Below are 12852 nucleotides of genomic sequence, written 5' to 3' on the forward strand. Positions count from 1 at the left end.
CTGTCACCCACATGAAGAGCCAGATTGAGTTCCTGCCTCCTGGCTTCCAGTCTGGCCCAGCTCTGGCTGTTACAGGCATTCAGTGAGTTCTCTCTATGTCTCAAAAAATAAGAAATAAATTTCAGTCTTTTAGTCACATTAGCCACATTTTGATTTCTTAATACATGGATAGGGACTACATAGTAGATAGCACATGAGGACACTTCAAAAAGTTTGCGAAAAACATTAAAAGATGCTTATTTTGGTACAAGAACATTTTGAAATCTATAGATTTTTCATGAATCTTAGAAACCCTCACATGCATGGATTCCAAAGTTGTTTTTTTTTCCCCATTTTTTTTATTTGAGAGAGAGAGAGAGGACAGAAAGAGAGATATTTGCTGGTTCACTCTCAGGTGGCCAAAACAGCCAGGGCTGGGCTGGGCAACAGCCAGGGGCTAACTCAATATAGTTCTCCCATGTGGGTGGCAGGGACACACACAATTCAGCCATCATCTATATGCTTCCTTCCAGGGTACACATTAGCAGGAAGCTGGATTAGAAGCAGAGGAACCAGGAGTTTAACCAGGAACTCCAGTATGGGATGCAGGCATCGTAAATGGTGACTTAACATTGTGATGCAACAAATGCCTGCTCTTTTCATGAAATTGTTTTTTAAGATTTATTTATTTAAGAAATAGAGAGACAAAGAAATCTTCCATCAGCTGGTTCACTCCCCAAATGGCTGCAATGGCTGGGGCTGGGACAGCTGGAAGTCAGGAGCCTGGAACTCCATCTGGTACTCCCATGTGAGTGACAGGGGCCCAAATATTACTTGGGCCACCTTCTGCTGCTTTCTCAGGTGCATTAAAAGGAAGCTGGATCAGAAGTGGAGTTGAACTGCTGCCCATATGGGATGTCAGCATCCCAGGTGGCAGCTTAACCTGCTGTGCCACAATGCTAGCCCCATCCATGAACTTTTTAAAGTACTTTTATATACAGAACATTTCTATTACCACAGGAAGTTCTACTAGAAAACAGTACTGTAAACTTATGTTCTCTGGAGCATGGAAGTACTGGAAATTCTTTTTCAGACTATGTATAATAATTTTTTGATTTGAGACTAATTATATAATTAGTTACATATATATGAACTATTATTAACTATATAATTAATATAATTATATTAACTAATGGAACAGCAGTTTCTTAATTTCATTAAATAGTCGAGTTCAGGAAGAAGCAGCAAGAAACAACTCAAGAAATCCAAGTAAGATAAGCATTTTACCTATTCTATGTATGGGGAAAGAGGTGGCATAAACCGAAAAGGCATCAATCAAAAAGCACAATTTAATATATACTCTACTACAACTGAGTTGCTTTTCAATCTTCGAGAAAGATCTTTACATCTCTACCCTTCATGTTGTTTATGAAAAGAGGCAATGCCTGGCCAGTTGACAATCTTCCATGTTAAAAATTTGAGACAATAGGCCGGCGCCGTGGCTCACTAGGCTAATCCTCCGCCTTGCGGCGCCGGCACACCGGGTTCTAGTCCCAGTTGGGGCGCCGGATTCTGTCCCGGTTGCCCCTCTTCCAGGCCAGCTCTCTGCTGTGGCCCGGGAATGCAGTGGAGGATGGCCCAAGTGCTTGGGCCCTGCACCCACATGGGAGACCAGGAGAAGTACCTGGCTCCTGCCTTCGGATCAGTGCAATCGCGCCAGCCATTGGAGGGTGAACCAACGGCAAAGGAAGACCTTTCTCTCTGTCTGTCTCTCTCTCACTGTCCACTCTGCCTGTCAAAAAAAAAAAAAAAAAAAAAAAAAAAGAAAAAATTTGAGACAAAATGGCCTTATGTGGTTCAAATCTTCTCATAATGCTTTTTTTTTTTTTTTTTTTTTTTTTTTTTAAGAGAGAGAGACAGAGAGAAAGGTCTTCCTTTCCCGTTGGTTCACCCTCCAATGGCCACTGCGGCCGGCGCACTGCAGCCGGCACACCTCACTGATCTGAAGGCAGGAGCCAGATGCTTCTCCTGGTCTCCCATAGGGTGCAGGGCCCAAGCACTTGGGCCATCCTCCACTGCCTTCCCGGGCCACAGCAGAGAGCTGACAGAATCCGGCGCCCCGACCGGGACTAGAACCCAGTGTGCCGGCGCCACAGGCGGAGGATTAGCCTAGTGAGCTGCAGTGCCAGCCCATAATGAATTCTAAGAAACAGGAAATTTGTTGAAGTAATACTTCCCAGAAGAAAATCCCAATTCTATAATTTCCTCAGCAGCCTATCAACTTTTTCCTCTTCTTTGATCTGTCACCACCTTTCTTTCCCTCCTCCTGGTCCTGGATTCCTCGCCTACCTGGTCATGCAATGTGTACTAGCAGACATTGCTGCCAGAAGGTTTGGAGACGTTTCCTTTGTTCCCACCACTAGCTAGAGTCTACTCTTTCCAAGTTCCTCAACTAGAAATTGAACCATTTTTAGCCTGTTCCAAAATCTGGAGGAAAGCAGGGTAAAGTTACAAACATAAGACAAAGTAATTCTATACTATACTGATATGAAAGCATCTACAGAACACACATCTGACACCATGATTTAGTCAGTTAAATCACTACGTGCAACATCTGCATGCCATATGGGAGCACTTGGTCCAAGTCCTGTCAATTCTACTTCCAACTCAGCTTCCTGTTAAATGTCACCCTGAGAGCGAGAAGATGGCTCAAATATTTGGGTCCCACCACACTCACAAAAGAGCCATATTGAGTTCCAGGCGATTTCAGTCTGGTTGTTGTGGGCATTTGGGGTGTGAACCAGTGTTTGTCCCTCAAACAAAAAATGAAAATAAGTAAAATTATATAAAATCATCAAAATGAGGCTGAATACATATAAAATATTTGAATGTTCTTCAAAAGTTTTCAAAAATATACGACTCTTGTCATATATTTTATGTTTGTTAAAGAGAGAAAATGGGAAAAACAGAGGCAGAGACATACTGTTGAAACACCAAAGCGAAATTACTGGTCACTGGCTAGGAGATCTTGGTTACACAGGATTATTATATAAAATTGTTTGCTTCAAAAAATTGCCATTCCCACCCTGCTCCAAAAGTAGACACACACACACACACACACACACAAATTGATCTTACATATAAAAGTGTTGAAGTGGTTAATTATTTCATTCTAAGTATTTAGGATATATTCTATATATTCTATATATATTTATATATATATTTATATATATATAAATATATATATATATTTAGGATATATTCTAAGTTAAACAACTACTTCAAATCAAATATATTCAAAAAAGGTTTAAAAACACAATAATTAAAATCAAAAGTACAATAGAAGATTATATTATACCACTCAGTATAAGAGTATTACATAATCATTATTTATTTTACAAGTAAACTTTCATCTGTCTGAATACTCTTTATAATTAAATTAAACTTACATGTATAACAGTAAAGCTCAAATACAGGCATGAAGCTTTCCTACCATAATTTACAAACCTGTGCAAAAATCTTAACCAGCCGTGAGTTGTGTGAGGGACGAATCTGTAAATATTCTCTCCACCACTGTTTAGCATATACAAGAAATAATCGCTCTTTCTCTGCAGTTTTCTGACGTTCCAAAGCAAGCTTGAAATAAAAAAAAAAAATACATTTTCAATCTCTATTCAATCGCCTAAGGACAACAAATGTAGCAAATCTATGATTCTCCAGGACTGTCCTCATGTGAACCCCATCATCTCTTGTCTGTAGGAACTTCATGACCTCCCTACTTCTACAGGTACTCAGTACAATCAAGTCTCTATACAGTAGTCAGAGTAATTTTTCTTTCAATATAGAAAATTAAATCATATTTTGTCATTCCCTTGCTTAAAACACTTTTAATCTTCTTTCACCACACTGCAAACTATATGCCCAGGCCTGCAAGGTCTGGCCCTGCCTCATTTTCTACAGTCCCCATCCATGACCACACTCCAGCCACACATAGGGTTTTGCTTCCCGCATAGGGCCTTTTGCTCTCAGTGGTTCCTGTTACCTGAAATGCTGACTGAGGCCCAATCTTTGCCTAGCTGGTTGCTTCCTGCATTCAGATCTTTCCCTACCCCAATCATTTGATTTAAACCAAGCCTTCCAGGGGCTTGTGCTGAGGCCTAGTGGGTAAAGCCACCGCCTGCAGTGCTGGCATCCCATATGGGTGCCAGTTCGAATCCTGACTGCTCCATTTTGATCCAGCTCCCTGTTTATGTGCCTGAGAAACCAGTAGAAGATGGCCCAAATCTTTGGGCCCCTGCACCCATGTGGAAGACCCAGGTAAAGCTCCCGGCTCCTGGCTTCAGGCTGGCCCAAGCCCTGGCCATTGGGGGAGCAGACACAGCAGATGAAAGACACCTCTTTCTCTCTCTCTCTGCCTCTCCATAACTTTCAAATTAAATAAATAAATTAAAAAAAAAAAATAGCCTGCCATTAACCACTCTGTCACACACTTCACCCTATAATAATTCTCTACCTAACACTAGTTTATTGCTTGTCTTCCTGCCAGAATCTAAGCTCCTTGAGAGCAAGCAGTATCTCCAGTTTCTGGAACAGTGCCTAGCACTTGTTAACCATCTGTTTATGATCAATAAATATTTCTGACAAAAAATTTATCAACAGTATAATTTTAAAGAGAAAATCTGCAAAATCAGAAACTTTATATATCAGAACTACAACAAACTTATACTTCAGTGGATCACAGAAGAAACACGAGAAAATGTTTAAAAAACAATTTTAAGCTTAAGAACTCATTTGTCAATAAAATAGTTACATCAAAAAAAGAACCCAAATGTTTAAAATTTAGGTATTATATAAGTAACATGATTAAAATTCATACACGTATATGCATGTACACATATGGATTTGATTATCTACTTGAGTAATATCAAAGTTTCTCATATATGGTTTCAAATGTGCAAGGATACTTCAAAGTTAGTAGAAAATGGGGTTAAAGGATAAGTTTATTTGGGTGCAAAAAATTCTGAAATCCATGCATATGAGGGTCTTCAACAAGATCATGAAAAATGCATATTATTAAAAAATTATACATGAATTTCAACTTAATTAATTCCATTTTTCCACCAACTTTCTAAAAATAACACATGTATGTCACCCACAGTTCAGATGGCAAGAGATTAAAGGAACAATTTGTAACAGGAAGAAAGGAAGTTTCAGGAAAATAGGACAGGATATTGCTTGCCTTGGGAAGAAGCACTAGCAGTCTAACACTAAGTAACTACAGGACCATAAAAAAAAAAAAAAAAAAACACTATGAGGCAGAATGGAGTGAAGATACAGTGTCAGGACCAAAGTTTCTAATTCAGGAGAATCATTCCATCCCAACAAAGCAGCTAGTAATTGTAACCTGCTAACTACAGAATGGCCAGAATTAAACAGAGATGAAAAGACCTGCTGATCTTACAAGACCCAGGAAGAAAGTAATTCTTCAGAGACAGGGGAATTAGGAAAGAAAGCCTCTATAAACATTCCAGAAGTGTCAAATGCTGAGAATACAGAGTAAAAACAACCTGAGGTCAACCCCCTCCACTGATGCTGTCCCCATACTGCTCTATCCCCGCCAGCTTTATAATTCTAATGTTGTAGTTCTTGTGTTCAGTAAATGCTCATTGTGCTTCCCAAACTAGAGCAGACAACCCTAGAAAAATAATTGTCTTTAAAATTTTCTTTCTCACTCCTTTCATCAATCTTTGAGTGCTATTCTAAAAAGTAATCTGGTTAATTTCCTGAGAGTATTTCTAGGATCAACAGGTAAAACTACTTCTATGAGAACAAATACACAAAGAAGGAAAACTCAGGATTATTTACCTGTGTGTTCACTACTTCTTGAGATAAGGTTTGATTGAGTGGTGGGTACATTTCAAGTTTTATATTTAAAATTCCCACAGAAACTTTTGATTCTGTGCCTATAAATATAAATAAATATTTAGAACTTCAGAAGTTTAATACTATGTATATTTTAGTCAAGGAAAGCATAATTAAAATAATTTGGAATTTGGTGATTTACTATTTATATGGATAAAAATAAAATTCAACATTCCCTTTAATAGTCATATTAAAAAATAATGTCAAATTAGTTTTTATTTTGTACAAAGTTTCATCTAGTTATAATGAAATTAATTATGTTCTTAGGATTTCTAATAAACATTTTAAGGAAATTTTCTGACCTAAAGGATATGAAATTCTTAATTTTTAACGTCCATAAATGCATAATATCACCAGATTTACATTAAATACAAAATAAAAGCAACTGCTAACACCTCATCCCATCTTCTCTGGGGACAAAAACAACAAAGTATCCTCTGTCTGACATGAGGATACTTCAAAAAACTCATGGAAAAATGAAATTAAAAGATAAGTTTATTTTGGTGCCAAAACAAAAGTGAAATCCATGCATAGTTCCTAACATGCATTTTCCATAAACCTTTTAGGAGCCTTCACATGGTAGCTCCCGTTCACCCCCATTTACTCCTTCCCTTATATTCACATGTAAGTACAAATTTTCAATATACACCTGGACTTAAAGGGTCCAGAAAATATACCTCATCCCAGACTATTATTTTTTAGTGAATCAGTACAAGTTTATTTCTGAGTCATTGCTGTGATTCTCATGTTAGGCCCATTTTTAGAAACAAACAAATATCTTTTTGAAAGCAAATATCCTAAACATAAATAAACTTTTTTCTCTTCTTTTTATTTAAGGAAAACCACTTTCCAGGACTTACATAATAAAATTTAAATAACTAAGGCTATGCTGTACACTGGCCAGAATTAACTCTGTGACTAGGTTTCAATATTAAAGAAATTCCACTGTATGTTAGGCATTAAATATTAGTAAATTTTGCTTTTTAATTTTATTAGCAAAAATACAGCAGGAAGTTTGAAAGATTCTAAGATGACAGTGGTAAATAAAATAGATGTAATCTTTCTTTTCAAAGAATGTAATTCATTAATACTGACATTGAGTAAGATGCCATCTCTTCCAAGCCTCACTAGAGAACATCTATTCTACATTCTGCAAGAACTATCAGTACTCATGGAGATGCATTTGAATTCCAGGGCAAGCTGGAATGAGGAAGTTTTTTAGGTGCATGTGTAATGTGTGTGTATCAAAAAATCTTATTTATCATTTTCTATTTAATAAAATGCACTTGAAAAAAATTTAAACTCTCAAAATTTTATATTGACTTTCCTGAAAAAGAAAAAAACCTTTTCCCTTTAAGGCTACTCTGGCTGTGAGGTGCTACACTAATATTATTCTTTGAGACCTTCCCCAAGACTACAACTGGACTGAAAACCAACTGTAATTCCAGTGAAATTCTGTTTTATAGGTTTTCCTCTTGGTCTAAGAGCCATTTTAAAGATAGAAAATGAATTTTGGAAGAAATTATGAATATAAAGATAACAGTGATACTAATCATCATACCTACACCCATTAGTTCCACCGTTAGATTGGTCACTCCATTTTCTGAGCCCAAAACCGATCGCCATTCCAGAAAATAGGATGCTACTAAAGTGGTCTCACCAAATATGTCTGTTTTGATTAGCACCATATGGATGGGATCACTTATTGACAACATTGTTGTTGAATCAGCCATTCTAGTTCCATCACCTGACAATATAAACAGAAGGTTACATCATATTACATATTGTTAGGCCAACATAAAACTACTTTTATTGAAAAATATACTAAATAATAAACATATATGAAACTAAATAGAATTAATTTGGTAATATCTCAGAAAGCATATCACAAGCCTGGGAATACAAGTACACTCCTAGTTCCATCACTAGCTTCTGAGAAAACTGGCGGAATTGTCAAGTAATCTAGTTACTTAAACCATATCAGTGCTTTTTGATAAATAGATTAATAAGCCCCAGGAACCCAACTTCTTGAGCCACTGTCTGCTTTCTCTCAGGGGGGTGTATTAGCAGGAAGCTAGGCTCGAGAGTGGAGCCAGGACACAAACCCAGGCATTCTGATATGGTATGTGGGCTTCCCAACTGGCATTTTAACTACCAGGCTAAATTCCTGCCCCTGAAAGTCGAAGTTTAGATGTGAATATGTAACTTACTTTTGTAATGTCAAAATTTATGAGGGGCGGGCATTATAGTACAGTGGTCAAGCTGCCTGCTGAGGCACCGGCAGCCTATATCAGAGTACCTGGATTTGAGTCCCTGCTCTGCTTCTAACCCTGCTTCCTGCTAATGTACACCGTGGGAGATAGCTGGTGATGGCTCAGATACATAGGTCCCTGCCACCCCTGTGGGAAACCTGATGGAGTTCTTATTACTTGGCTTCGTGGAATTCTGGGCTCCTGGCCTGGCCCAGCCCTGGCTATTGCAGGCATTTGGGGCAGGAAACCAGAGGATGGAAGATTCTCTCCCCCTCTCCCTTTCTTTCTCTTTCTCTCTCTCTGCCTTTCAAATAAAAAAGAATTATAATATATGATTCTTGTAATTGTTTTACACTGTGTTTCTAACAAGGTATTTTTTAAAAAAGGTAATTTATGGGGTGAATTGCTAAACTGTGAGCTTAAATCTTTCAGTTTTGTGTTGATAATACAGTGATAATTTCTAAAGATAAATGAATAAGGACAGTTTAAGAATTAATCTTAACATATTTGATGGCTTTTTTTTGTAGTAACATATATTTTAAATAAGTACTTTTAAAGAGAGAGAGAAAGAGAAAGAAAGGGAGAAGGGGAGAGAATCTTCCATCCTCTGGTTTCCTGCCCCAAATGCCTGCAATAGCCAGGGCTGGTCCAGGCCAAGCTGCAGTGCCAGCGTCCCCTAAGGGCACCAGTTTGAGTCCCGGCTGCTCCACTTCCGATCCAGCTCTCTGCTATGGCCTGGGAAAGCAGTAGAAGATGGCCCAAGTCTTTGGGCCCCTGTGCCCGCGTGGGAGACCTGGAGGAAGCTCCTGGCTCCTGGCTTCAGATTGGAACAACTCCAGCCTTTGTGGCCAACTGGGCAGTGAACCAGCAAATGGAAGACCTCTCTCTCTCTCTTTCTCTCTCTGCCTCTCCTCTCTCTGTGTAACTCTGACTTTCAAGTAAATAAATAAATTTAAAAAAAGAAAGAAAGGAAAAGTTGGGTTCCTGCCACTCATGTTAGATGGGTTCCCAGCTCTTGGCTGTAGCCACATCAACGCCCCCGCTCCATTTCAGGTATTTGGGAAGTAAACCCGCTAGCAGATGGGAGCTCTTTACTATTATGGCTTTCTTTCTAACTCTCCAGTAAAATTTAAAACAAAATAAAACAAACAAAAACCTTTGAAATATAACAACATCACAAATCTAGTCATCCTTCATATACAAGAAGGATCATGTCTCATTCTCTCATGTCCTCAGCACCTGCTAGCATAGTACCATGCACATGACAGGCATCTCACAGGATTATTAGTAAAGAACCAAAATTAAGAGTAAAGTAATAATCGTTTAGGGATAATTAATTAGCAAACACAGAATAAAGCAGAAGGTGCACAGAAGTCGTTAAAATAAGAGTGGCGGAAAAATAAAAAGACTAGGCCAAATGACTCAATCTGTAAATCTCCCAACAGCAGAAGTTGTTACAGCAACTCTGCAACAAAACCTAATAAAAGCTCACTCCATTAAGTGACTATTACGTTCCTTACCTAAGTTTTCTCTGTGTACTTCAAGTAAAAAGCCATCATGAAAATCAGGTTCACAGGCACATGGAACAGGTTTAGAACGAAAACGTTGGTTTCGATAATGTAAGCATAAAGTAAAAGTTGAACAAACTTGTCCTGGTAAAGGCTCAGGTTCTTGAAGATGTTCCAAGAAAGCTTTTCCACCCAAAACCTGAAGGTAAAGATACCTCCGTGTTGGATCAATATTAGCTGTAAAGTGTAGCAATATACATGAGGAAACTGCCAAATAATTTAAGGAATGTGATCAAGACATTAGGATACAACAACTTGAAAGAAATAACATCAAAGACTAAAAAAAGAAGAAAAAGAGTAACAAATTTACTATATACCAGAATCATTTGCACCCTGGGGAGAAAAGATACATAATCTGACATTCTTTTCGGAGTTTACATTCTGTCCACTTTCTCCCAGCTAGAGTGGCCCAAAGTCTACTATAGTTTGCTTTTTATTAGCTGCTTATTAAATCTCCCTTCACCTCCATAAACCAGCTCAGGCAACTACAAATTAAGCAAATGTATTTGTAAGGTAATTATCATTAAAATAACAAGGCTGTACAATCTTAAATAAAGTATATTATTAAAATATGAGAAACCAGTGTGCTGGCTTTTGCTTCTACTATACTGCACATTAAATTTTCTGATATACTTCATGTGAAACAAAATTAAGTTTTAGGCCAACCACAAAAATTTAAATATTTGGGGAAAAAACCAGAAATGTTTTCTATCAAATACCAAACACTACAGCACATCAATATTCATTATACAACAGAATTATTATTAAAAAACAGATACATACTTTTTTTTAATGTTGACTGTCTATCAAAACTAACAGGTTGTTTTGGAGAGGAAGGGAGTTCTTGATCAACATTGTCCTGGAAAGGCCAAAAAAAAAAATTGAAAAAAAAAAAATTAAGAAAATGCCAATCATGACACTAAACAGCAAACAGAAAGGTGACAGGATAAGGGCCCTCTTCCCACCCCCCAAAAAAGCCCTTTTCATAGTGTAATCAAAATACTGAAAATGAAAGATAATGCAACTGGTCACTATTCATGTCTAATACTAAGGTGTAAAAATTATCTTCAAGGAATGCCATCCACAGAATGTAAAAAGCAATTCTGAAAACCTTAAACAAGCTTGAACTTTCCCTATACCTGATGTAACACTTGGCTTACAATTCCAACAGTTACTGATTTTAATAAAGAAGTGACATTCACACAGCAAAAGCTGTTATTAGGCCAATTTTTATAACAAATGGGTTCATAAACCTCAAAAACCAAAAAAGGATGCTGTATTAAAATACTTATTCCCTGATGTATTATGAAGTCTGTCCAATTTTCACATATTATCCAGGTATTGAGGTCACAGTTTTTCATTATTGCCTCATTTTCAAAAGAGGGCCTACTTCCTAATGGTGCCTTGAGAGGCCAGCATCTCACTACTGACCTATTTGTAGGTAAAGACTGGAGAGTCTTTGTGCAGTCAATTATTTTCTTGAGGACATTTATAATTTGTTCATCGGAGTCCCAAAGAGTGTTTATTTTAAAAATAAGCTTAACCTAAAGCAACTGTAGGGCAATCTTAGTGAAAAAAGAACAGTTTTATGGTGAACTAATGTGACTGAAATATGTATATTCATAATTAAAAGACCTAGAGAATTACAAGAGAGAATCCTTGTCACTGCAGAGTGAGGAAGACAGTCTACATAACCCAAATCTCGCTGACTCACACTATTTGTGTGCTACCCAAGGGTAGAGCTAACTTACAAGGCAAATAAGGACACTGGTAGACAGGAGGGCCTTCCAGTGGTTTCGCTCAAAGGAGAAACTCCCACCAAGGACCCTGTCAACAGTGTAACTACGCCCAGGCATGTTCTTTACAGACCCCAGAGTACTCACCGTAACAAAATTCAGTTCTTTCATCACATCATCAATGATTCCTCGCCGTCGAAGGGCTTTGATCAAATCTTCCGTTGATAACTGTTGCTGGTCGGGCGCTAACTCCTCGCGTATGGTCTCGGCGAGGATTTCCCGTATCCTGCCGTGGACATCCATCTGCGCACAAAACCCGCACGACAACGCCATTACTCCTCGAGTCAGGGCTCTAGAGCTAGCCGCGAACGGGCCATCATTACCACAGCTGAGTGAGAATCACCGCCAGCTTCCACGAGATGCAACTCTGGGAGACAAAGGCTAGAAATGACGTCTACCGCCTGCCCACTTTTGTGACCGCTTCCCCCCCCCGGAATCCCGCTCAAACCAAATCAGTCTTTCCATAGGGAATGCTGGATGGAATCGCAGGAACAGGCGGATCGCAGCAGCTGTGCAGGTCGGAGCTAACGTCTTCAGGCGCTGGGGTCCTCCGTCCTCCCGGACAAGACCCCGGACGCCCTGACCGGCGGCCAGTGCGGCGCGCACGCACCGCGACTTCTGTTACTTCACGCGTCGCCCTCGGCGAGGGCCGCAAAAGCCCCGGCCTGAGGCGACTGCGCCCCTACCAAGTCCTTCCGCCACGTCCCCTCCGTTACTGGGCTGTGCTGGCTGGAGCTGCTGGCTCTCGGATCGAGGAAGCCCACGTCTCGCCCTAAAGCCACCTCGGCTCTGAAAGTACATCCGACGTGACTTTGGAAGACCGCTCGGCTGCCCCCTACCACCCAAACGGTCCCATCGCCTCCCAGTCTCATGAGCACTCCCTCTCGCCTTCTTCCCTTTCACCGCCGCTACCAGGCTGCTCTGGCTTCAAACCCGAAGCTTTAGCTGCCCCGCGCTCCGCGCTGGCGCCCGGGATGGCCCAAGCCAGAGCCCGCCGGGCGGGGGACGCCTCAAGACAAGCGAAGAGAGCCCAGCTCGGCCCGCGCCGCCCTCACCTTGCTCAGTTGCTGGTGGATGAGCTGCTTCAGCTCCGAGGCTTTCTCCGGAGGCAGCGACATGCTGGCGGCCAGCGCCTCCACCGCTGTTCCCCGCCGGACGCCCTAGCTGTGTGGCGCACCCCGGCCCGGCCAGGGAGCGTTAGTCGCAGCGGGAGCACAAAAGCCGCACCGACGGCCGCTCGCTTCGCGCAGCTCCCCGGGGGGGGGGCGCGACGCCGCGTCAGGGCCGAAGCTGGGCGGGAACCCAGGCGCTGGCGGCGCCAACTGCTTTCAAATA

The 12852-nt window shown here is 40.2% G+C and overlaps 1 protein-coding gene across 7 annotated transcripts in view; it reads right to left on the reverse strand.

Annotated features, from left to right (window-relative positions):
• Positions 1-12850, reverse strand: part of CEP76 (centrosomal protein 76) — a 28919-nt gene extending 16069 nt beyond the window's left edge. Inside the window, exons 1-7 of one of the 7 annotated variants that reach the window (XM_002713549.5) lie at positions 12573-12850; positions 11605-11760; positions 10505-10580; positions 9674-9898; positions 7463-7648; positions 5845-5942; positions 3487-3615 (exon numbers count right to left, since the gene is read on the reverse strand). In XM_002713549.5, coding sequence (XP_002713595.1) covers positions 3487-3615; positions 5845-5942; positions 7463-7648; positions 9674-9898; positions 10505-10580; positions 11605-11760; positions 12573-12635 — 933 coding nt within the window. In that variant the 5' untranslated portion in view covers positions 12636-12850. Of the gene's footprint in view, positions 1-3486; positions 3616-5844; positions 5943-7462; positions 7649-9673; positions 9929-10504; positions 10581-10860; positions 11191-11604; positions 11899-11965; positions 12485-12572 lie in introns of those variants that run through there. The other 6 variants (XM_051852182.2, XM_070050512.1, XM_051852184.2 and 3 more) reach the window with 6 other exon arrangements.
• Positions 12851-12852: the final 2 nt, after the last annotated feature.

The sequence above is a fragment of the Oryctolagus cuniculus genome, chromosome 10, assembly GCF_964237555.1.
Source record: "Oryctolagus cuniculus chromosome 10, mOryCun1.1, whole genome shotgun sequence".
NCBI classification, from domain to species: Eukaryota; Metazoa; Chordata; class Mammalia; order Lagomorpha; family Leporidae; genus Oryctolagus; species Oryctolagus cuniculus.